The sequence below is a fragment of the Cyprinodon tularosa genome, unplaced genomic scaffold (genome assembly GCF_016077235.1).
Source record: "Cyprinodon tularosa strain WSP-4 unplaced genomic scaffold, ASM1607723v1 ctg642, whole genome shotgun sequence".
Lineage (NCBI taxonomy): Eukaryota > Metazoa > Chordata > Actinopteri > Cyprinodontiformes > Cyprinodontidae > Cyprinodon > Cyprinodon tularosa.
The window spans coordinates 466,677-490,684 of record NW_024039388.1 but is presented as its reverse complement, the minus strand read 5'-3'; the positions used below and the strand labels follow the sequence as shown (position 1 = coordinate 490,684).

Here is a 24,008-nt window from a genome sequence, read left to right as displayed (position 1 = left end):
TATAAATACAAAAACTTTCAGTTTGTTTTCTATGAAACCTTACTGGATTGGTGCCATTGCTTAATTTCATCATTAGTATATAAGATGTTTAAAATTATTTCAATATGTAACTTTTTCTGGCTTTGTTAATATTTCACTCTTTTCGTCCATGTTAGTGCTTTGAACAATACAGAAACATCAGCCTCTCAAAACCGAATTAAAGCGTTTACTAATAACTCAGAATGCATGAAAATTACACTGGTAGATAGTTTACCACTATAGACATCGTTGGAAAGCTTAGATTCTCCACAATTATACCACCTAGTTCATTTTATGGACATTTTATGCACCAAAGCACAATTACCGTAACAGATATAGCAGCATGTCAAAGCAGTAGCAACAAGCAAGCAAGTCTTTATAACTGCTGTTCAAAAAAGACCTATTTTTGAGAATAAAAAAGAACTTTGAGTCTTGTTTGAACTGATGCAGCTTGGGTGTTTTACTCTCCCAATTTTCATGTATATTTATTCAGAAACTGTAGGTATTGGCTTTCAAATAATGTGTCATACATGTAATTGGGCTTACAGGTCCTAAGTTATTTTCTTTTCCATTTGGGTATGCAAAATAGGCGAGAATATCCCAAAATGAGGCGGATATTAAGAAGTTTAAGTATCGAAAACAGTCATTTCCGGTTCGTTATTAAACAATCATGGAAAACTACAACAACCAGAATTCCAATCGTTAAAAAAAATATGGAGAGGTCACGTGACTACGTCACACGTCTCCTCTATTCTCCAGCTGCCAAAAATTGAAGGTTCAGTCATTCTCCGCAGTGGAGGCCTGCGCGTTTTTATCCCCATTTTCCTTCATAACAACAGATTCTTTACGGTAAATATAAGCAGGTAGGTGTTTAGCTGTTTCCTGCGGTTGGTTAGATAACTTAAATTACTGTTATCATTTGCTAGCTTAGATGTGTTGTAGGGAATAACAAAGGGCACGGCCGCCTCAAAATGTTTTCATTCTATTGATGAGAGACAAGCCTTGATTTAATCAGACTAAACAAATGACAGAGCTGTGCCTTTTGTTTTTAGAAAGCATTACTTTGCACAAGTTGTATACACTGATTTTTTTTCTACCAATATTTTTGAATAGTTAGTAATTGAAAAAGTTCAAGAGAGCAGCTATTTAAAAAAATAAACTTCAACAGATTTTATGGGATTAACATATCGTACTTTAGTAGAATAATTCCTATACATTGGTGTGTTTTGATGTAAACCTCAGGCTGCATGTTTAAAGATTATTGAAGGTGTACCTCCACAGCTATGGCATTTCTTTTGCATGTTTTAATTGGTCATTTTTGTTAGAGGATTACTGCTCTTTTGACCATAAACAGTAAAAGAAGGTCATTTCCACAACATGATGCAGCGTTTACCACGGTTCAGTTACAATGTGGCTTTGCCACCATGGGGGGTGTAAGTTGATTCTCCAACACACCTGGATCTTAATGACTGAATTCCCCTTTGCAGCTCATTGAGCTCAACAAACTTTTTATTTGATTCAGGTGTGTTGGAGCAGGGATCAATCTAGAAGTTGCAGGGTGGTAGCTTTAAAGGACCGGACGTTTGCTGACCCTCAACCCAGCACTAATTAAGTCAAAACTGCACAACAAATATATAAATCTTAGAAAGTCAATAAAACTAAAACTGAAGCGGCATATTTTCAGCTTCAACTGGTTCAAATTATGCAAAAGATCCCTGCAGTCCTTCAACAAATGGTTGGGTATAAAAATATGAAAGTCATACGTATATTACTTTCCAACTTAAATTATAAAAACCTTGATGTTTCTCTATCCAATCACAGTAAAAGGTTTTAAAATTTGCAGCAGTGTTTGGAAAATCTCGAGGTCTATGAGTAATGTGCGAGGAGCTTTTTTTTTCTAAAATAGTGACAATTTGACAGGACATTTCTTAATAATGTCCCATTTATCAATATTTGATTACAGATTAATCGCTACAAGTAAACAGCAGCGCTTTAGCAGAGCTTCACCGTTCTCCAGCTGACCGGCCCTCTCTCATGGCAATCAACGCTGATGTTGAAGATTGGGCTGGCGTCGGTAGCAGTGACTCAGGAGAACGAGCATGGCTCCTGCAGAGCCCCAGCGTGGATTCTGCCCGGCACCCAGAAGAGGACGAGCGGAGCCGTGGCGTGTCGCCGTATGCCGCCGTGTTCATAGTGGTGAACGCAGCCCTGGGTGCGGGGCTGCTCAACTTCCCTGCAGCCTTCAGCATGGCTGGGGGAGTGACGGCAGGAGTGGTTCTTCAGATGGTGAGTGGATACCGGAGCTGTAAAATTCACTAGTTTCCTCTGTTGGCATATCTCCAACACTGATTTTGTTTTTGTTTTGCAACAGTTAATGCTCATCTTTATCATCAGTGGGCTTGTGATCCTTGGCTACTGCTCTCAGGTATGTTTGTTTTTATTCAACTTCCTATGTAACATGTTCTGCTACCATAACATTAACTTATTATTCACACTTATTGTAAGATTTCATTGTGCAACCACAAGCCTCAGTGAGTATTGCATTATGGGCCAACAAGTTTACAATAAAGGTGACGTTTAGAGGACGTAAACAGGGTTTTAACTGATTACATCTGAAAATATGCCATATGTTCTTGCTTTCTATCAGATTCAGTAGTTTACCACCCCTTCCATGTAGAGACTTGACCCCATCACAGAGTCCTCCCACAATTTCTGCTTTGAATGTGTTGCTTTTTCCGCTTATTGTTACTGTGTATGCTCCGGGTAATGATTAATCGATTACTATTTGATGATTATTTGATTCAGCTTTAGTTTGGACTCCTCTGACCAAAGCTGCTCCCTCCTCTTCCTCAGAACAGTTCTTCATAGCTCCCCCCACTCTACTTATGCAGTGCAGTTGTAGCGGGTATATTGAGGAGACCCACACAGCAGTAATTGCAAATCCAAGTGCTTAACAGCTGCATGATGAAACGCATTAAAATGGTTTTGGCCTTACAACAGATTCTTGCAGCGGAGCAGTTGGTCTTTGCTGCTCCCCCAAAGTAACCATGGGTTCTTTTTTTAATAGAAATGTTTGCACTAGATTTTCCCATAGGTGGGTCCGGGTAATGGGGCTAATCGCTCGCATGACGTTTTTGGATCTGTATTTTTAAAGTAAAACAGAAAACAACCCTTTTTGCCTTCACTTTATATCTGTGCCTTTGGGTCAGCTTATCATATCAAATCTTCTAAAACCACATTTAAGTGTGCAATTTTTATGTGACAGAAATGTGGAAAAGGTGCTGTTATAATAAATACTTTGCAAAGCAAAAGCAAAGGTTTCAAATCTTTTCTCCTTGTGGTTAGAAAGATTAGGAAGCAGCATTATTGTGTAACATATGGTGTCCCATGTTTTCTTTCTGTTCCTGATCCCAGTATAATGATTCTTTCTCAGAATTCAGGCTTTCGGTTCCTTAACAGCTCAGACTTAAACCCACATTAAAGCATTTTTGGGCTAAAGTGAAATAGATTTTTGATTAATTAAGAACTTTTTACATAGTTACTGTTGTTAAATATTGCCTTTAGGACATAAACTTCCCATAAGACCTGTTTTTTTACGCAATGTACAGCGGAGTTTAATGCTGCTTGAGTCACACATCTGTCTTGACATGTTTTCATACCAGCTGTCTGGTTTCTGCAGGTCAGCAATGAAGCCACTTATCAGGAGGTTGTTCGAGCCACTTGTGGGAAAGTCACAGGAATCCTCTGTGAATTAGCCATTGCTATCTACACGTTTGGCACATGCATCGCTTTCTTCATTGTGATTGGAGACCAGCTGGATCGTTGTAAGTATCCACAAAGATCAATAAGGCTTCATAACCGGAGACTCTAACTTATTCATAGTTTTATATTTTTATCAGCATTTCTGTAAACTGCAAGGACAAAGACTTTTTAAATGTTTAGATATTTGGTTAAGCTGTAATGTTTGAAAATCAGAGTGTTAATGAGGGCAAAGAGCGTTTAGAATGACTGCTGAGCTTTGTCTTTCTTTAAATGTCTCTCATGTGACAAATTCGGTCACTGAAACGCTGACACAGCAGAAATTTTAATCTGTCAGCCTCTGCTTAAGGCGAAAAATGCTTTTGCGACTTTGTTCATTTTTGATAGATCCATCTCAATCTGTACATTGCTACTGTTCTTCAACAGTCCTTAGAAGTTTGGACTATGATTCAGTTTCCTGTGTTTAGATAATTATTGCAAATAAAAAAAAACATTTTAAACTATTCTGCAACTGTCAGTACCCAACTGTTTACTCTAAAACTCCTTTAGAGTAAAACTCCTACAAAAGTAGGAGTTCTGTTCTTATTTCCTTTCTCTCTTTGATCCATCCTGCCTAGAGTATCTTGATTCATTCTTCTTCCTTTTCATCTGTTGCACCCTTACTCCTCTTTTTCCCTGTCCCTATTGACCACTTTGGGATATCTATCACTATTTCATTGTATAGGAAAGGAAAAAGGATGGAAATTGAACTTTATTCATCTCATAATGGAGAAATTTACCTCTGCATTTAACCCATCCCCTTGGGGAGCTGTGGGCTGCCACTGTACAGCGCCCGGAGAGCAGTGTGGGGTTAAGGGTCTTGCTCAGAGACCCATAGTGCAGGCTGTGGGGATCGAACCGGGTAGTTACAACCTTCTCAGAGCACAACTGCACTGCTCTAACCAAAACAAAGAGCTGAGAATTCGGGGACTTTGATCCATTGGATTCTGTTTCAATTGTCCGCTTACCACCTCTGAAGTGTCTTCTTTTTCTTGCAGTAATCGCTGCAGTGGCTCATGAAACAGAAGGCTCACCTGACAGCCCCTGGTACACAGACAGGAAGTTTACCATTGTCATCCCTGCCGTTTTGGTTATTCTGCCTCTGTCTATTCCCAAAGAGATCAGTTTCCAGAAGTATGCCAGGTACGGAGGATGTGCACTCTGTGTGGATCTAAATTTGCCACCTTTTAGCTTGTGTGATGGTCATCTTGGCTGTTGTTGTGCTGCAGTGCTCTGAGTGTGATGGGAACTTGGTATGTTACCATTGTGGTCATTGTGAAGTACATCTGGCCAGACAAAGACATGAAACCAGACCCTGGTCCAGCCATGTAAGTCCTGAAAAAACTCTTGTTTTTTTTTTTTTATGTAGAAGCTGTTTTTCTTTTTTTCTTTTTTTTTAATATCATTTGCATCTACATCATTTTGCTTTGCTGTTTTTTAAATCATTGTTGTTGTTTACAGTTCTGCTTCCTGGACTGCTGTTTTCAATGCAATGCCCACAATATGCTTTGGCTTCCAGGTATCATTTGTTTGATATTGTCTATGAAATAATGGTGCGTTTTTGATGTGAGGATAAAGTATTCGCCGTCTGTCCGCAGTGCCATGTAAGCTGTGTGCCGGTGTTTAACAGCATGAGGAGAAAGGCGATCAAACCGTGGGGACTTGTCGTGACACTCAGCATGATAATCTGCCTGTTTGTCTACACAGGAACAGGTCAGTCCATCTTTTACGGCTCCATGTAAGGGGTCTTAAACCTATCTTTGCTTTGACCTTTCAGACATCAACCTGCTGCCTTACATGTTTGTGCTAGATTCTTAGTTTAATTTAAGGACCCCCATTAGTAGCAGCTACTCCTCCTGGGGTCCCTCCATAAATATTGCAATAAAAATCAGTTTTCTAGTATCTGGTATGTAACTCCTTTGTATGGCTTGTTTGTGATCAGGTGTCTGTGGCTTCCTGACTTTTGGCTCCAGTGTGGATCAGGATGTGTTGATGTCTTACCCTCCTGATGACATTGCTGTAGCCATCGCCAGGGCTTTTATTGTGATCTGTGTGGTCACTTCCTACCCTATTTTGCACTTCTGTGGCAGGTAAGGTTAAGCACAGGCATTTTAAAGCCAGTGTGATTAATGCTAGGGATGTCCTGATCTGAAATATCTGTCCCATATTGGCCAAAAATACTAGTACTGGATTTTATCAGCTGGCATCTAAAATCTCGAATGTTTTAATGCTGATGGAAACTCTCTGCTTCTGTAACTCATTGGTTCATTTTACATGGGTTACCTGTAATCATCCTTGTTTTCCCTGTAATATTACTTGAAGCATTTTTTTATATTCTGCACTAAAATAAGTCATAAAATTTGGTATGATTTGTGCAAATATATTAAGTTAATATGTGTATCGGTAGTGTAATGTAAATAATTTGCATTGGGACGTCCTAATATATGTATTCAGTTTATAAATAAGTTCTCCTAAATTTCATAAATTGTGTTTTTTTTATTTGACAAACCAAATCATCAGCCATGCTTTTTTATGAGCTTATAGTCGTTTCTTCTATAGCAGAATGAAATATTTCCCTATGAGTTTCTTACCTTTTTTATTATTTGGGTTATTGAAGAGATACAGCTTCCAGATCCTTTCCTTGGCTGCTTCTTGCAGAGCTCTGTGAAATGCTCACTCTATAAAGTTATCTTTATTATAAGTTTTTCATTTCTATTATAAAAATTATAAGCCTTTTGTGTGTTTTTTATTTATTTATTTTTTTAACACCTCTCTGTGCAAGTCCATTGTATGTCATTTGATAATTGGTATTTATGCTGACACAATGAAACTGTGAGCTGCGGTCACAGGAAGTTTGCAGAAAATCTGCTCGGAAAGGAGGAGTATTTTTTTAAAGGCTGTATAAATCACTGTTTTTTGGGGAAGTTGAGGTTTTCTATTTGACAGAAATCAACGAGAGATTAGGTTTTATCCAGTGTTTACAGCCATGTTGACTGCATGCAACCATCTGAAATTCTTATTGAGTTTGCATCTAATAGTCTGATTTCTCTGGATCATAAAAATAAAAAGTGTCACAGAGAGGGAGGCATGTCTCTCAATAACAGTACATCATGGTGCTGGAGGCAGAAGTCTAAATCAATATGAACTGCATTTCATTATAAAAGATTAAAGTTCTAAAAGAAAAAATAATTTTAAATGTTGTTTTGGAACATGGTTTAATATTTTAGGATCATCACCTGCAAGATAAAAGCTGAATTTCTCTGAATGCAAAATATCAAATATTGGCTCACCCTGTATGCTAATTATTAGAAAATGTCTCTGCTGCTCCGTTTCTATCGTTTTTGAACAGTGAAGTGAGGTGTTTTGGTGCATGTCCTTATTTCCGTTCCTGCAGGGCTGTTATAGAGGGACTCTGGCTGCGTTTCCGAGGCGAGCAGGTGGAGGTGTGCGTCCGCCGTGAGCGAAGGAGGAGGATCCTGCAGACGCTGGTGTGGTTCATCATCACCCTCATCCTCGCCCTCTTCATCCCAGATATCGGGCGTGTCATCTCACTAATAGGAGGACTGGCAGCCTGTTTTATCTTTGTGTTCCCAGGTAACGCTGAGCATCCGACGCTTACATGAAGACTGACGTTTTAATGTGGCTCATAATGCTTCTTTGTCTTCACAGGTTTGTGTTTGATGCAGGCCAAACTTTCAGAGACGGAGAGTCGAACTGCGAGGTGAGGCTGCTCACTTTTCAGACAATTGTTTTATTAAAATGGTCAAGGGATTCATTGGTATAGAGATGGACTCTGAGGACGGATCAGTCATATTCAGTACAGAGATGTTTACTGACTTGATGACCTGTTGTTCAGAGTGATTTATTCAAGGTTATTGAAAATGGAAAGAGAAAGGTGCATTGGAGTACCGACTCCACTGCATATGGGGACATGGGGTTTAGCTCCTTAAATTCCGTCTAACCTTGGCTAAGTGGCAACAGTTTGTGCCTTTGGCTTAGGTCTCTTTAAAAACCCTTTTTGTCAAATTAAAGTCAATTTTGTTAGAAAATCCAATTCCGAGTCTCAAGGAAGAGAGAGTGACAGAACTGGTGTTACCTTAAGGTACACTGCTGACTTTGTGACCTAAAGAGTTGACGCATATGATTTAATTTAAATGATTCCCAGGCCAATATACAGCGCTTGACACTATCAATGCTATGAGCCGAGCTCCCCTCTTGAAATACCGGCTATGTAAAAGTTTGGAGAAGACGCACGGCCCGTCCGATGCCGTGTCTCTCCACTGGAGCTTCGCCGCTGATCCTCCTCGCACTGGCCTGTCACGGCAGTGCTCTCCAGAGAGCAACAGCATTTTTCATGTCCTGAGAGCTGAACCTAGATGCCTAGCGCTGTCCCCAAAAGACAGGGTTGGCTTGATGCGAAAGTAACAGGTCTAGTGCCCCTAGTGACCAAAAGTTACCCGGTGTGCCTTTAAGGCCAACAACCAATGTACCACATCATTGCAATTGCCTGACCAGCTATATCTTCTGACTCAAACTCCATCTAGACTCTCTATTTTCTTAAGAAAAAATGATAGACTCGAGGCTCAACTAGCCTCAGGCTGCTGAAAAGCAACCTGGTCTCTTTTAAAACCTCAGCAGTGAGACAGGCTGACCTCCATGCAAAGTCTAATTTTCTGAATATGTTGACTAGATGCTGAATTGTCTATATGCATTTCTGTTTTTAAAATCTCTTTATTCTCCCAGTCTATATTAATCTAAAAATTCTGGTAAATAATAGTATGAAAATAATAGTGTAGTCATTGGACATCAAATAATGACGAACCTCATCAGATAGACACCCGCCTGGTTCTTATTCCTCAGTGATGTCAGTAAACTAATATTTCACACAGACAGGAAATGTTTTCCAGGGATCCTCTTTATCCTTTGCAGCTAACCTCAATATAAGCACAGAGCAGTAACAATGCTGTATTATTCCAAAATCTAACTTAGATTCATGTTCAAGTTTATGTCCTGTTTAATAGTCATTTATTATAAGAATGTTATGTAAAGAGATCACTCCAGGAAAAAGAACTGGGATTAAACCCTGAATCTAAGCACTTCATTACAATGGATAAACTGGTGTAGATGCTCAACACATGAATATATTTAAGCATTTCAGTTGCTGTGAGCAGTTCTCACCTAAATTTACTCGAAGGGATACCTTACTACTTTATGTTTAAAGCCTCTTTGTAAAGGTTTTTACCTTTTTTAATATATGTTATTAAATGTTTTAATGATTAATATGCACCTACATGTTTGGGTTTGTTATTCTAGCTGCAGCTATTGGCTGGGTTGTTGTTGTTCTAGAGAAACTATTTGGCCCTCATAGTCATTTATAGGCAGAAATATACATATATCTTAGAACTTGGAAAAAAAAAAGCAAGTTATTTTGTTAAAGAATTATCTTTGACTTCAATATCTTTGATTTATATTTAAAAGATAATTAACACTTTGTTAAGGCATATTAAATAAGTTTAGATTTAACATTAAGCCATTTTGTATCTAAATGTCATCTGTTTGGTTTTTACAGCTGGCATGGATTGGTCATCCTCGGCATTGCCATGGTTACGCTTGGAGCTTTTATCTTCGGCCTCACCACTTCCAACTCCATCTATCAGGACGTTGTAAACTGAAGGGGACACCGTTTTCCTCAATAACAAGGAGAACTCAGAACGGTGCTGCTAATCTGGAACGCTGCTCCATTCCCTAAGAACTGGGCGTTTGGTCAGCTGACCATAATGCCAATTGAGCTTTTATTTTTCTCAGTTTTAAAGACTTTTTTTATTTTTGACATCTTCCTTCTTCCTAGAGGAAAACAGACTTTCCTGTGTGTATAGACATTGCACCAATAATTATATCCTGTACAGTTTACAAGACCAGAAAGACTCTGATAGGAGGGTTTTATGATCAAATGAATTTTATTTATGGAATTGTACCGATTTATGGGTTTTATCCAGCATGTCATAACAAAATATTACAATGTTTCCTTGCTCTGGTCTATAATCAAATCCAGGTAAATCATGTGAAAGATGAAGCAATATGTGCAAAGGTTAAACTTGAATCAGCCAAAGTTGAACTGTGGAGGCAAGACTAAGATGTTTTAAATGTGTAAAATCATTTATGTAGACTTTGTTTTGGGGTTGTTGTTTTTTTACTTTGGGTTACACTTGCACAATTAAGGAAAAACACTTGAATTTAAAGTTGTCCGTGTTCTCAGGAAGGCTTTAAAGGTTCTGTTTAAAGTTAGTTTTCACATTGTTCTGTGGTTTAAAACTATTTAATCAAGTGAACAAGTATTTCACAGGTTAATGCACAACTAGTTAACATGCTGAGGGCATTTAATACTTATCTTTGGGGGTGTGAGTTGGACACCCCTGCCTTTTAATTTCAGAGGTAAATCAGTGTTAAATCAACCTTTATAGAATGTAACAAGAAATTATGTTTACTGTGGAAAAAACAAGGGAAGAAATCCTAATTTGTTGGACATTAAATGGTGCACAGCACTGATGTCTTTGGCTTTAATTGCAGCTTTTCTGTTGTATTAAGCTGTAAAAGGGAGCTGTATGTATAAGGATATATATCCCTGTTAAGACTGTCATCAACTTGGAAGGAATTTTACTTTTGCCTTTATTTTTTTAAATGTTAAAGGGGGAATGCTTTGAAGGGAGCTTTTTTTAATTTTTGTAAAAAGTGTATTTGTTGCAATCAAATGAGTATTGGGCTGTATTTATTCAAATCTTTTTCCAGTGTAGCTGTATAGTTTTTTGTATAGTTTGGTGCCTAACTATTTGGGACGTTTGTAAATATATATTGCCCAAAGCATGTTAGGTGCTTTATCTGATTTCTGACTGGAAAAATCAACACTAATCAAGGACTATTGTAGAAGTTGCCAGACCTCTTTTTGTTTAGAATTACTGGCAAATGTTTTAATGCAATGAACCTAATGGCATGTCAAAACTGACAGACAAAATAAAAACTAAGTTCATTGTTTGCCACCAATCAGAGTGTGACTGGCTGTTTTGTAAAGGCGGTAAAAACACCTGACTTTTTATTGGTTAGAAGCAAAACGAGAGCAAATGAGTCAGTTTAGTAGTTTTAATAAAATGGTTTGGAACATTAGTTTGAGTTTTAATGTCAGCTTTTTGTTTTTTTTGAAACCACAGCAATTATGCATCGCAATATATACAGTAGCATTAGTTAAGCCAAGATTGTGAAAAGTAGTGTTCATTCCACATTTCATGCAAATATTGGTGAATTTAAGTGCTTAAGACTGATATTTGGTTCAGATAAAGTTGTATTTCTGATATATAGCCTTTTAATTTCATGTCTTGCAGCTTAAAAGAAAAACTTTAGGCTTCTGAACAAGTAGCCCTGAAAACTCAGACCACCAGGGTTCACACCATATATTTGTCATAAATTGGCTTTTCCTTCTAATAAACTTTTCATATTTTGACAAAACACTCTAGAAACCAAGCTTGACCTTTTGTGGCTTCCCTTGTTTGTATAACTGACTGGATAACTGCTGAGTCAGTGTTCCCTGTTATCTTACAGGCCATAACATTCCCATATTAACTGTTGACCTGATCTATTTTTTTGATAAACTAAACTTTAGGAGTTTATTCATTTAAAACCATAATTACCTCATAGAAACACTAATGGATCTATAACCCTGAAATCCCACATCCTCCAGACTCAAAGCAAAGCCTACAGGCTCCGCCGTTCCTCCCGTATTGCTCTGCTCAGACTTCCTCGGGGCTGGAGGAGAGCATGCGCCATTTCATTAAATTCATAGGAGCAAAACATGTAATGAACGCTCAAGTTAATATGACATTATGCATTCAGCATATGTGCAGTTTCTACCCAAATCATTTTTGTTGTGGATTTTTGTAACAGGGATTACTAGGATCCTCCATGGTTTGCATGAACTATGTTCTCCGCTTCCAAACCCAGCATCTTTTTATCCATGCCTGCGATTCAATTCAATTCAGTTTATTTCTATAGCACTAATTCACATCACATGTAATCTCAAGGCACTTTACAGTTCAACCAGATCATACAGTCAAATTGATTCAGTTTTCTAAGGAAAACCATCAACTCATTGACTCAGATGCAATCCCTCACACTATGCATGCTTGTAGTGACAGTGGAGAGGAAAAACTCCCTTTTAACAGGAAGCAACCACCACCAGAACCAGGCTAAGTGTGAGCGGCCATCTGCTAAGGCTGACTGGGGTTCAAGGAGACAGAAGCAGAGATACAAAAAGCAGCTGTAAAAGGCGGCCCCCCATCTAGGATAAGAGGTTTTGAAGTTGTGAGATGCGCTTTTGAAAGTTGTTGTGACTGGATTTGATTAAACTTTTAAGCCTCTCGGTATAAAATAAATATTTTGAAGGAGATGAGAAATCTGTTTCCTGGTATGTTGACGTACCAGTAGTTTAGATCCAATCATTTACTTAAACGGCCTTAGTTTTTGGAAATATATAAAATGATGCTATAATTTGTAGTTATCAATCCATCGTTACTATATATTGATTACTATATTTCAATTTGACAAACCGGATCTTCCCAACGTTCTTTTTCCTGTTTGGTGTGATTGAAATTGAGGATCTTGACCTGGCCGCACTGGAGCAAAAAATAGCTCTGCTCCCTATTTTGACGGTGAAGGACAGAAGACGTAAGTGGACGGAGTCGTGCGGAGAACAGGTGGATGTGGAACAGCTCTCATTGATTAACTTTGACAAGTACTCCACATTGCGTACGTGAGCGGAGCGGAGTAATGACGGAGTATTTGGAATCTGGTGGTAAGAGTGATGCAGCAGTTTCAGACTTCAAGACTGAGCTTCTGTGCCAGCACAGTGAGGTAGGGCTGAAAGGTTTGTCATTTATTTTAACACAACTTTAAAGAATATATATTAAGAGAACCCTCCTGCAAAAAAATAAATAAAATAAATTTAACAAAAAATTATTTTTACCACAATGTCTGCAATTTTAATCAACATAATTGTCTGTATTCTGCAATGTTACACCAACAATGTTACACCACTCAATTTATGCAATAGTACAGAGGAAAAAATATTTCCCATTGAAGTGACTGGAGACACTATTTTAGACTAACATACTGTTAAATTTGTGCAAATGAATTGTAAACACTTCCCCTTTTCTTTTGTACGCTTATTCTTACAGCTTGAAGTTGCTAATAAAGTTTCAATATTGCCTCTCCCTCATACCTTGTGGAAACAAAATCAATGTGAATCTAGGATTCATTATCCAGGATTTTTTTTTTTCACCCCTGAGATAAGATTAGTAATTTGATTACATTTTTGAATACATGTTCCCTGTGTAGTTTAATGACAGTCATTTATTAAGACAGGTAAAGATGATCCAACAAACTGAATAGTTTCATCATCTTAGAACCTGCCACAGCAAAATAAAAACACTGCGTGTTCAGATTAGAGTAGTAAACAACTAGAAGTGTGTCCGTTTGCTTCAGTCTTCTGCACAATGAATGATTCTTCCCTGAGAGAAAAAAATCTTGAATTGTGGTTGTAGAGCATGGAGGACTCAGTAGGGACCGTTTGTTATGAAGGACTCAAACATGTGGAAAGCAGGACCTGGCGCCCACTGAGGAACCATGTGGCCTGCACCCTAAAACACATGGACAAGATTGTATTCATACAGTAAATGGAACACATCTGTCAACATAAACAATGCATACCTTAACCGTCAGGAAAGTGATGTTTCCAAACTGCTGATAGAAACCGGCAATCTGGTTGTCGTGAATCCACTTCTGGTAGCTGCTGGTTGCCTGGAAAGATTTTTGGTACCATGAAGCAGCAAATCTTTACTTTATTGACAACATCTGCGACAGACCATGGTCTGGCCAGTCTAAATTTCTAGGTCCATTTCATTGTGGGAGGACATGGCTAGAGAGGCTTTTGTTCTCAAAAAGATTTTTTTTTTTTTTTTGAGAAAAACAAAAATTATTATTTGTGTGTGCATTTCTTTATGGGTTTTAAAACCAAAATATAACCTGCCCTATGATCATCAAGAACAAGATTATTTAATGTGGCTACTAACTACAGAGCTAAGCAGAACAAATTACCGTTAGAGAACGATTGAATCTGCTATGAATCAAAGACATTTTCTAAGCCAAAACAAGTTTTTGGGCCACTTTATAAAGCTTTGAACACCAATTTTGACATTGTGAATGCAAAAAGCTTCCTGGATTGGAAGCGAAATGCTTCAAACTTGGAAAACCGAGTCTAGTGGATTGTTTAACTTTTTTTCTGGAATGACTATGACCTGGATGACTAGGAATCTTCACTGGTATAAGTTAAAGACATGACACCAAGTTTGGTGGGACAGAATTTTCATTCTTTATAAAAAACACCCAATACAAACCCAAAAACATAATTAAACTCCAAATAGATGAGATTTAAATGAAAGCAGGTCATACACAAGCTCCCACACTGCAGTGGATGGATCAAAATTAATTTAGCATTTTTTTGTAAATATTCTCCAACAGTTGCACTAAATCAACTTCACCACTAGGATGTGCTAAAGCATTACAGGGAAAAAAAAGAAAACTGAGACGAATTAATTTACTTTGGTTTCTTTTAGACAATGTGCTTCCATTCTATAATGTTTAAGGAAATAAAATGAAAACTAGCTAATTTAAAAGAGTGTATTAAAACATACCTTAAAGCCAAGATCCTCCACAAACCACTGGTCTCCTAGGAAGTTACAGGCCATGTCTGTGTCTCCATTATAGACCAGCACACGCAGGTCCAGAGAGAGCAACTTTAGATAAACATCCTTCATGCTCTCGTACAAGATTGAGTAATGGTCTCCAACTTCATCACTAAAAAAATATATATAATATAAGAACATTTCATCAACATACAAACCCACTCAAATCAACCCACAAAGTCTAAATAAACCCCCCTACATCTATGCAGAAAATATATATAAAAGGTCCCTATTTAAAAAATATATAAATAGGACAGTTTTATATTTGAGATATATGAGATGCGTGGTAAACCTTCACCATGTGCCTTGGATAACTACCTGCAAAGAGCCCAAGCTGGCAGAGTGTCTTGGATGTGCAGAGCTTTCCTCACGTCGCCCCTGTTCAGCCAGTTTGTCTGAGCAGTGCTGTTAATGCAGGGGGGGACCCCCATCAAAGAAATGGAGGACGTCCTAGAATCTAAAAGCTGCATTGGACACACTGATCAGTAAAGCTTCATGACATTTAAACTTGGAATGGAAAAAAGGTCTAGATGCAGAGCACCTTGTAGCTGTGTGGGTTTCTCTTGTAGTTCCTAAACAGATGACTCATGGCCCTTTGATATCCTTTGTGGTACGCTCTCTGCCCCTCGCAGTCCAGGTAGAGGGCATACTCATTGAGTCCACTTTCATACACAATACCAAAAGCTACATTTACCTAAAGGACGAAAAAAAAAAAAAAAAAATGTTTTCTCCTCTTTTTACAAAAGGATCTTTAGTTTCTGAAAAACTGTTCCTGCAGGAAGGTGCACACATACCATTGTCTTGCAGGTCTCAGAAGTACTGTTATAAAAGTTACAATTCTCCTTATCACAGCAGTTCGTATTCAGATCACGCCACAATCTGCACATAAAAAAAATGTCAGCAGTCTGGAACAGGATGGCTGTCATGTGACAAAACACATGTAGCAGGGGCAGAGGAACACCTGCTTCACCGGACATTTAACACCTCATATTTAAAGATCATATTTTGGGACATTGGGTTTTTTCCAGCTGATTTTTTTTTTTTTTATTAGTACATTATAAATAATTACTTGAACACCTTATGCAACTGGAAAATATCTAGACTGAGCTAGTAAGATGACAGTTTTGTTAGCAGCTAAATAAGGCTCATTTATATCCAGCTTCATTTTAGGACGATGTAAAGTTAAGCAGATTTGGTCATCAGCCTGATATGTCTTTTTTTTTTCTCCTTCTAAAATCTGATCTGTAAATAGGCCTTTCCTCCTTAACACGTACACAGCTACTCTGAACCCACTTAAGTGTTTTTTCTCAAGATACTCATGCATTTTATCCAACAGCACGGTAAAGTGTTTGGTCTGAGCTGCACATGTTTAAACTAACTAAAAGGGGAGATGACCTAAAAAGACAAGTACTGCAAAACCAAATCTAATTTAAAACATTTGATATCAACGCTCATTACCATTCATTTTAGGCCATGCAAATCTTTAATTTCTAATTTACGACCATGCTGGATAAATAGCTTTTTTTTTATTTAAGAGCGTCTTGTGAAACAGAGTTTTAGGCATGGACGGATCTCTTCAGAACATGTGAGGAAGCTGCTTACACTTCTCCAAACAGGCCATGGTAGTAACCGAAGTAGATCAAAGAGTTATCATTGAGAGCAAAGCTGCTGAGACCATTGCCCACTGCAAAGCCCTGAAAAGACAGAGTTAAACAATAAAATAATATGCCTTCTATTTTGATAATTATGGCATTAAGCTTAACAAAAGATCAGTTTAAGAAAATTATATCACATACAACTAATAATAAATGACTAAAGCCCAAATAAAATTTACACTATTCAGTGTTTAAGTACTGTTTAGATTGTAAATCCATCAAATATAGGTGGAGATTCATGACTCCAGCAAATCATTGAATATCTAAGCCTTTCTGCAAAGGCAATTACCCAAAGATACAAAGACAACACGCTGCATTTAAGGACAGTTTTACCATTTATGTGATAAATATCTTTTCAATATTTCATGGGTTTTCAGGCCAAAAATGAGCATCATCACATTTCTCAGAAAAATGAATGAGCTCTTAGTTCTTTCCTCCACTTTTATGGATAAACTGATTAAAGCTTACAGGAAGACTAATGATTCTGGTGCTCCTTTGCTTTAGTAGAAAATCCCCCTGAACACTCCCTGCTTATCCAACTCAAATGACCAACCTCCATCCATAGGATGCAGTCAATATCTGCTAAAGTTGGACTCGTTTTTCCAGTGCTTAGTTCTGTTTCTTTCCTAGACATGACTGTGCTCCTTTTTGACAAGAAAACTAGCTCAGAGCTCATCTGATTAACAGTTTCTTTCCTAGACAGAGTCACCTATTGGAGCCATTTCATCTTTTCTAATATAGAAAGTATGTAAAGTTCAGCGCTTATATGTTCCTTTAGTGGATCTGCTTCGGTCTTCTGAAACTCCCAGTCCTCAGGTCTGCAGAAGGTTGCTTAACACCAAGCCAGGTTAAACAGGAGGTTTCTTTCTGTTCAAAGGGAGTTCCCCCCCCCCCCCCCCCCCCCCCATCTACTGTAGCTGCATGTATGCATGATAACTGCAGAGTCAAGAACAATGTAAGTGAATCTGTTGCTACCACATCCAGAAGAAATATTGCAAAGTCAATGACTGATTCAGTAAGCTGGGTTTCAATAGATGGAACAACTTTTAAACAACCCTCTGGGTTATTGTTTCAATTGTCTGTTTTCTGCCTTGAGATGACATGTTATGAATGACACTATATACACATGACTACAAACTAAATCAATGAGCTTATACTGGAGTCAGGAAACTTACAGCAGAGATGAAGCCGAATACCCCCACAAGGACCAGGGTTCAAGAACACTGCCATAGAGAATCAATTTACTCATGAACATGATAAGCCAAAGGCTGCCGTTAAAACAGTTTGCCAAACACCATAGAGGCCACTGATGCAGCGATTTATGCAAAAAGGATCTCCCATGAGGCACTGAGGGTATACACTACATTATGACCCTTTCCTATAGTAAATATTTCCTTTATGTCATTTTCAAATTTGATGAGGCTGAAATAAAAGTTACAGCTGCATGAATTTAGATTTAAATGAAAATAATTGTACAATATGTAAAAATGTTTCTATCTGCAACACAAACCTTGAAGTTGATTTTAGCCTTTCCTTTGGCCACACGCAGGCTCAGCATGGGAGCATAAAAGCCTCCGTAACTCTCCCCAAAGATGAAGAACTCGTTCTGGGTGAAGTTTGGGAACTTGGCAAAGAAACTCTGAAGGGCTTTGTAATTATCATCAGCGACCTAAGACAAGAACATTTAACACACTTCTGATTCAAAACCGTCCCAAAGTGTCTGTAAGCTCTATGTTCTAAACCAGAGAAAACCCAAACCTGATCATCGTCTGTGTCATATTGCTGGGAATCAGAGTAGGAGTATCCAACTCCTGCAGGGGATTCCAGGTACAGCACATTGGCGATCCTGTTCCAGCTGTATTTGTTCTCGTAAAGAGTGGCTCCATCATCATTAACCTGCAAATCAAATGCCAACGACTTATAGTCTGCCTGAATAACCTGTCCACATGCGGTAAGATTTGGAGCTAGAATGCTCACATGAAATGGTCCGTTTTCTGACAAAAATCCATCCAGAGAGCTGCAGCCAGGACCTCCGTTCAACCAGAGAACTAGGGGGTCTTCGGCCGGATTCCTCTGAGAAGTAACAAACCTGCAGGAAAGACAAGCTCGTAAAGCCAGGATTTATGAGCACATAGCACTAAATAGACTTACAACTTTAAACAAAATGCAGGTAAAATAAGCATCTCTGATGAATATTAAACGTTCCACTTAAAGTTCTTTCCTTACTTCTTGGGAAAGCTTGGATATTTCTTCTATATTACAACCCAAAGAGAGGAAAATCCTGAGTCTAAAGTAAAAAAAAAAAAAAAAAAAAAGCCTTTGTATACTAGGTGTAAAACGCATTAATCTTATTTTTTGAGGGTCAGAAGTTTCCCACCTGCTGATGTAAGGATTAAGTTGGAGTGTGTGAAAGTTTCTGTTCCTGGCCTGAATGCCGTAAAACTATCAACATTAACAATGGGCAGTGTTGACCTTGTGGTTTAGAGCAGAGCAGTGCGCTTGTGCTCTGAGAAAGTTGCAAATTTGGATCCCTCAGCCTCCACGCTGGGTTCCTGAGCAAAACCCTCAACCCCACACTGCTCCCGGGCGCCACACAATGGCAGCCCACTGCTCCCCAAGCTGATGGGTCAAATGCAGAGTGAATTTCCCCGTTGTGGGACAATAAAGGGTTTTGCATTATTTTTTTTTTTTATTCAAATAAATGCTCCTATTAATCCAAAAAAGTCACTGATGGCTGAATCATTTCCAAGTTGATCAGGAAAAATTAAAAACCCATCAGAACATCTCAGGTGGGCAGGGTTAAAGCAGGACAGATATTCAGAGTCAGATCAATACATTAGGAAACAAAGCTGTTGTAAAAGAAATCCCTCCAATCTAACACAAAGACGTTCTTATTCTAAAAAAAACAAACCAAAAAACCATACTCCTTTGTTCTTAACCTGCAACCTGAGCTAAATATGCAATAATTCTTGCATAAAGCACAGGGCCATTTTGCTCCTTTTACACCCTGCCATCAAGCATTTCTTAAACAACTTAAGGGGAAACATGTTGCACACAACAATGATGTAAGTAACATGCCTTGGGTCTTTTATCATTGCCTCAGTTTTTACAGCTGATCACTCCACAGGTTAGCTCCAACTGCATGTCTGCTGTGTGTGATTAACACAAACACATGGGTCCTTAAGCAGGCATCTTCTATCATCGATGTATTCTGCTGCCTACTTCCTAATGTTTAGACCCCCCTCTAAAAGGTAGAAGTCCCTTTCTAAGCTGATGTTCTTGGTCAGATGCTACTCAGTAAACCAATGAATGGAAGGCTGTTGATGCTCCAGATTGGACTTCAAACTGCAGCTGCCTTTGATTAGTCTGCAAACAAATCCAGGTGAGAAGCTGCTCTAAACAAATATCTTATCACATATTGACCATCTATGATCATCATGGCGATCTGATTGAAGTTTTTGTATTTTTTGTCCTTCGATTCTGAGGTTTTGATCATTTGCCGGGAATGTTTGAGGTTTTTTTTTTAATTTGCACATTTGTTCTTATGTTTTTATGAAGAAACACACTTCAAATTGAAGTGCCACTTTGTTTTTGTTTTTTTACTTATAGACAAATGTATGATCAAAGCTGTTCAATGCAAAATATGTTTTCTTCTTGGTTACAGAACATATTTCCAACTCTAAATATTTCACTTATCTCATTCACTACCAGCTTTGGCTTATTTTGACCAAGTGAAGCTTTACTTCACTTCCTTTCTAATTGTCCTCGCTATTTAAAGCCTAAACACAGCAGACACTCCTCCAGCTAAACCAGAAAGTTTGGTTGCGCGTCAAACTGTCACGTGATTTATTTTAGAAAAAACAAAGCGTCTAAAGTCAGATAACTTTTTCCTGCAATAAAATCTGGAGGGAAACAAAACATACAACAAAGATTAAGATAAAAACTTTTTTTTTTTTTTTTTTTGCAGCTTTATTGATGCGCACGCGCTCCCAATAGATAAAACATTTCCCCTCACCAGCAGTGAGCCTTTCTTACCAGTAATGGAGAAACTTCCCAGTTCCTGCCTTCAGGTATCCAGACCACTGGCTATAGTTGGGTTTGAACGTCATGCCCGGAAGATGAGTGACCTCATCGGGAGCATACTGAGCCCAGGAGCCGAGCTGAAGAGCGGATAGCAGACACAGCAGAAAACCGCGGACACACATCGTCAAACCTCAGTGGTGACTGCTGGCGATGGGCTCCAGTCACAGTCTCTTTAAAGCAGAGGTGGCTCACTGAGAAGCGCATAACAGTCACGTGACCGCTGCGAGCCTGGCCTCTACGTCACATTTCTTCTTCCTGTTTTCCTGTTTGGACATTTTTGATAAGAAGATATACATGGGATTTGGACCCGAAGTGTATTTTTTTGTAAGAAAAAACAATGAAGAAAAGCTCGTTCATATTTTTGGGGATTGTAATTATATTTTGGAGAGATATGTCATCAAAGAAATTTCAATATTACTTTAACAGATAATGATGTTTTGTTTGGGATGGAGAAATGTGAACTTTTCAAAACAGAATTTTTATGTTATTTTTTTATTTATTATTTATCATATTCACACCTCCAAACATTTACAACAAAACCCCAAATTTCAGATTTGATCTTCCATTAATATATATAGATATTGAAACCATTAAAATCATAACTGCTCTTTGGAGATTTGGTTTGGATCTGGGGGGGGTCATCCCATGTGGATTACTTTCTTGTGATTGGCTTATTCTAGGTAGCTTTGTGATTGGTGGCAAACCATTCCCTGTTTAAAGAAATGCATTTGTGTGTGGAGGCACGTCAGGAGAGTCTCAAAAATCCACACACAAATGCAGTACAGTTTAAAGACCACTGCTGTTTATGGACCAGAAATACTTTGGTGAATCTTGATCTGTGTATCTTGTGTGCTTGCATGAATCATGCTGTGAGTGTGTGGCTCTTGTAATGTGCATGTATGAATCACATATGTTTATTTTTGAAAATTGAGACTGATCTAACTCCACAGAATGTTATTTGTTTGCAATAAAAGAAAAAACATTTTCTTTTTCAATTTACAGTTTTCTTCAGACAGGGAAATACATTTTATATTTAGACTTAGTTTACAATTGATTCTGAAACACATAGATCTAAAACAGGCAGACACAAACACACACCCCTACCCACTGCAGTCATCCACTGACTCATTTATGACAGATATTTATTCATTAAGCACATCTAAAAAGTTGTATTGTGTTGTAGTGAAATGTGTGCTACTGAGTAAAGCAAGGAAGGGACATGGAGGGAGAGCCAGTGCAAAATCTTAACTATGACACTATTTAGTTATTGATGCTTCTCCTTTAATATGATCAGTCTGAACCAGATGAGGAACTTGGAGAACCTGTGGGAACTACTGGAAAGCAGGGTTAATTCCAATCATTTAAAAACTATTTCAGGGATAATTTATTAATGTATTTAATTAGTTGTAGGTGGAGCCCACTCCAATATTGGGCTACACAGACCGCAAAGTGTGCTAATATATAAACTAAAAAAAATAAATAAATAACATATATTGGATGACAAATTCATAACCGTATCAAATGAATCGAGCATGCTGTGGATTTTGGCCAAAGGTGTCAAATTTAGCCTAGTAAACTACCCCACCCACCAGCGGCCAAAATCATACTTACCTGCGAGTGGTCTGGCCTCGATCAATGCTTTCTGTTGCACTTCCTACGTCACAGTTAGTTGCGCTCATTGGTCATAGCGTTGGACAATAGGCACAACCATGGTTTGAAAAACAACGGGTTGTTCTCATCAACAATCTTTCGATGTCTCATTCATAGGGGCCAGACTAAATTACACATTTAATATCACATTTACTCTGGTTTATCAGGCTATGTCAAATTGGTTATGTGGTTCACATGGGTCGCAATTGCCAAATTGCGACACAGTACCTGCCTGCTCCTTCCTCTGCTGCTGCTCTGAATCCAACATCATATGACTGCTTCTGAGTCACGTGACTACCGCCTGACTGAACACAAAAACATTTCAACCACACCTTTTGTTCTTAAAAACTTTATTAACCATTACATTCAAACAACAAGTGTATAACTAATCCAAGAACTAATTCCTGAGACTCCCAAATGAAATGTACCCAACTAAGGACATTAGATCACCTTAAGCCAAGATCTACAGCCTTCTACAAGTGACCTACTGAAGTGAATGTGGTTCAGGTGTGTGGAGGCAAAGGCATTTATGCATTTGTGCAGCATAGACACATTTTGCACAGAAAGTTTGACAAGAAAACAAACTGAAATGGTGTATGAATGCATGTATGCATACTCCATCCCCTCCACATATATATGTCTGTATATATATATATATATATGTATATGTGTATATATATATATATATATATATATATATATATATATATATATATATATATATATATATATATATATATATAATTTAAAGAAATCAAAAAAGTATAGTTTTAGAATTAAATCAAGCTTTCTTTTCACAAAAAAATGTAATTCCAAAAAAGCTATTGAATGAGCTCATTGGGTTGAAGTTGGGATTACACAGGATATCATTCAAACGTAATTTTTAAGCCCAGTTCTTAAATCTTATTTCTTTGAAAGAATTTTCTGGGCAACGGCTAAACACTTTTTCAAACAATATTATTGAATAAAGTATGCCAGAAAAATACACATATGCAAGCATATAACTGAAAATATAAATTCTCAAACACCAGATTGTTTTTATACTTAGAAAAGGGTCATAAATTCCAATCAATATTTTTTTCTCAGTTAAGTAGGCCTAATAATAATAATCAGGTTTTATGCTGAAGTTGATATCAATATTTTAGTGGATAATTATATGCAATGAGAAATTCACTGTAACAGTAAACATTATTTATTTATCTAGAAAACATAATCGATACCTCAATCAAACTGATTTTAAAGAAAAATAGATTACAACCAACCTAAATCTATAAATACATCAGTTTCACAGACAATCTGGGTTTATGAGATATATTTTATTCCACTGAATTCAAAAGGCGAGTTTACTGTCTAAAGACTAGATTTAACCAATCAGAGCACAGCTTCCTCATTTCCTTTTTCTCTGAACCAGAATTCTTCCAATAAAATGTAAGTCGTTTGTCCACTTTTGTAATATGTTTCGTAAACCTCACTGAAAGTACTAGCATAAACCCAGCTGTTATGATATTAGGCTTTAGAAAGTAGTATTCGACCAGAGATGGACACATTTCTTAGTTCGCTTTTTTTATCAGTCGCAAGTTGTATTGAGTCCAGTATAGTGCAGGTAAATCGCCAAATCCAGGGGTGGAGCTAGATGGGGGGCCAGGGGTGGCCATGTCCACCCTTAGCCAATCATTGGCCACCCCTGTGGCCACCCCTACCATTTTTTCCCCCTCTAATACAGATGGTGGCAGCAGTAATACTCTCAAGTGGAATATTTATTCTAATTTTTCATATATTACTTACTATTTTTTTCATGTATTCATAATTTCTTGACAACAAAAACACTGCGGTTAATTATACACATTGATATACTAACATTAAAGATGACAAGTACAGAATTCATGCTCTTTCCATAACTAGATTTTATGTGATATGGAGAAAAGAGAAAATTATTTGTCTCTGCAAGTCGTCTATGAGTCTTGAGTGAAATCATAGATAAATAACTATTTTAATAAAAATGTATTAAATAATAAAT

General features: G+C 37.8%; 2 protein-coding genes and 1 long non-coding RNA gene across 3 annotated transcripts; 1 reads left to right on the top strand and 2 right to left on the bottom strand.

Moving 5' to 3' along the window:
- The first annotated feature begins 776 nt into the window (after nucleotides 1-776).
- slc38a7 (solute carrier family 38 member 7) lies at nucleotides 777-10,854 on the top strand. Its single transcript, XM_038308651.1, has 12 exons — nucleotides 777-881; nucleotides 1,982-2,304; nucleotides 2,390-2,443; nucleotides 3,698-3,842; nucleotides 4,815-4,959; nucleotides 5,046-5,144; nucleotides 5,278-5,335; nucleotides 5,415-5,529; nucleotides 5,759-5,906; nucleotides 7,211-7,410; nucleotides 7,486-7,537; nucleotides 9,386-10,854. The coding sequence occupies exons 2-12, from the start codon at nucleotides 2,053-2,055 to the stop codon at nucleotides 9,486-9,488; spliced, it is 1,371 nt and encodes a 456-aa protein (XP_038164579.1). The 5' UTR covers nucleotides 777-881; nucleotides 1,982-2,052; the 3' UTR covers nucleotides 9,489-10,854.
- Nucleotides 10,002-11,934, bottom strand: LOC119798976. The gene is made up of 2 exons (XR_005282796.1): nucleotides 11,315-11,934; nucleotides 10,002-11,282 (listed from the first exon to the last, which is right to left on the bottom strand). It is a non-coding gene; the product is annotated as an uncharacterized LOC119798976 (long non-coding RNA).
- A 1,442-nt stretch (nucleotides 11,935-13,376) lies between these two features.
- Nucleotides 13,377-20,551, bottom strand: si:ch211-122f10.4 (cathepsin A-like). The gene is made up of 11 exons (XM_038308652.1): nucleotides 20,294-20,551; nucleotides 18,236-18,347; nucleotides 18,017-18,154; nucleotides 17,769-17,927; nucleotides 16,206-16,297; nucleotides 15,398-15,482; nucleotides 15,145-15,297; nucleotides 14,922-15,067; nucleotides 14,553-14,715; nucleotides 13,570-13,659; nucleotides 13,377-13,499 (listed from the first exon to the last, which is right to left on the bottom strand). Exons 1-11 carry the CDS (start codon nucleotides 20,461-20,463, stop codon nucleotides 13,416-13,418), a joined length of 1,392 nt encoding a protein of 463 aa, XP_038164580.1. The 5' UTR covers nucleotides 20,464-20,551; the 3' UTR covers nucleotides 13,377-13,415.
- Nucleotides 20,552-24,008: the final 3,457 nt, after the last annotated feature.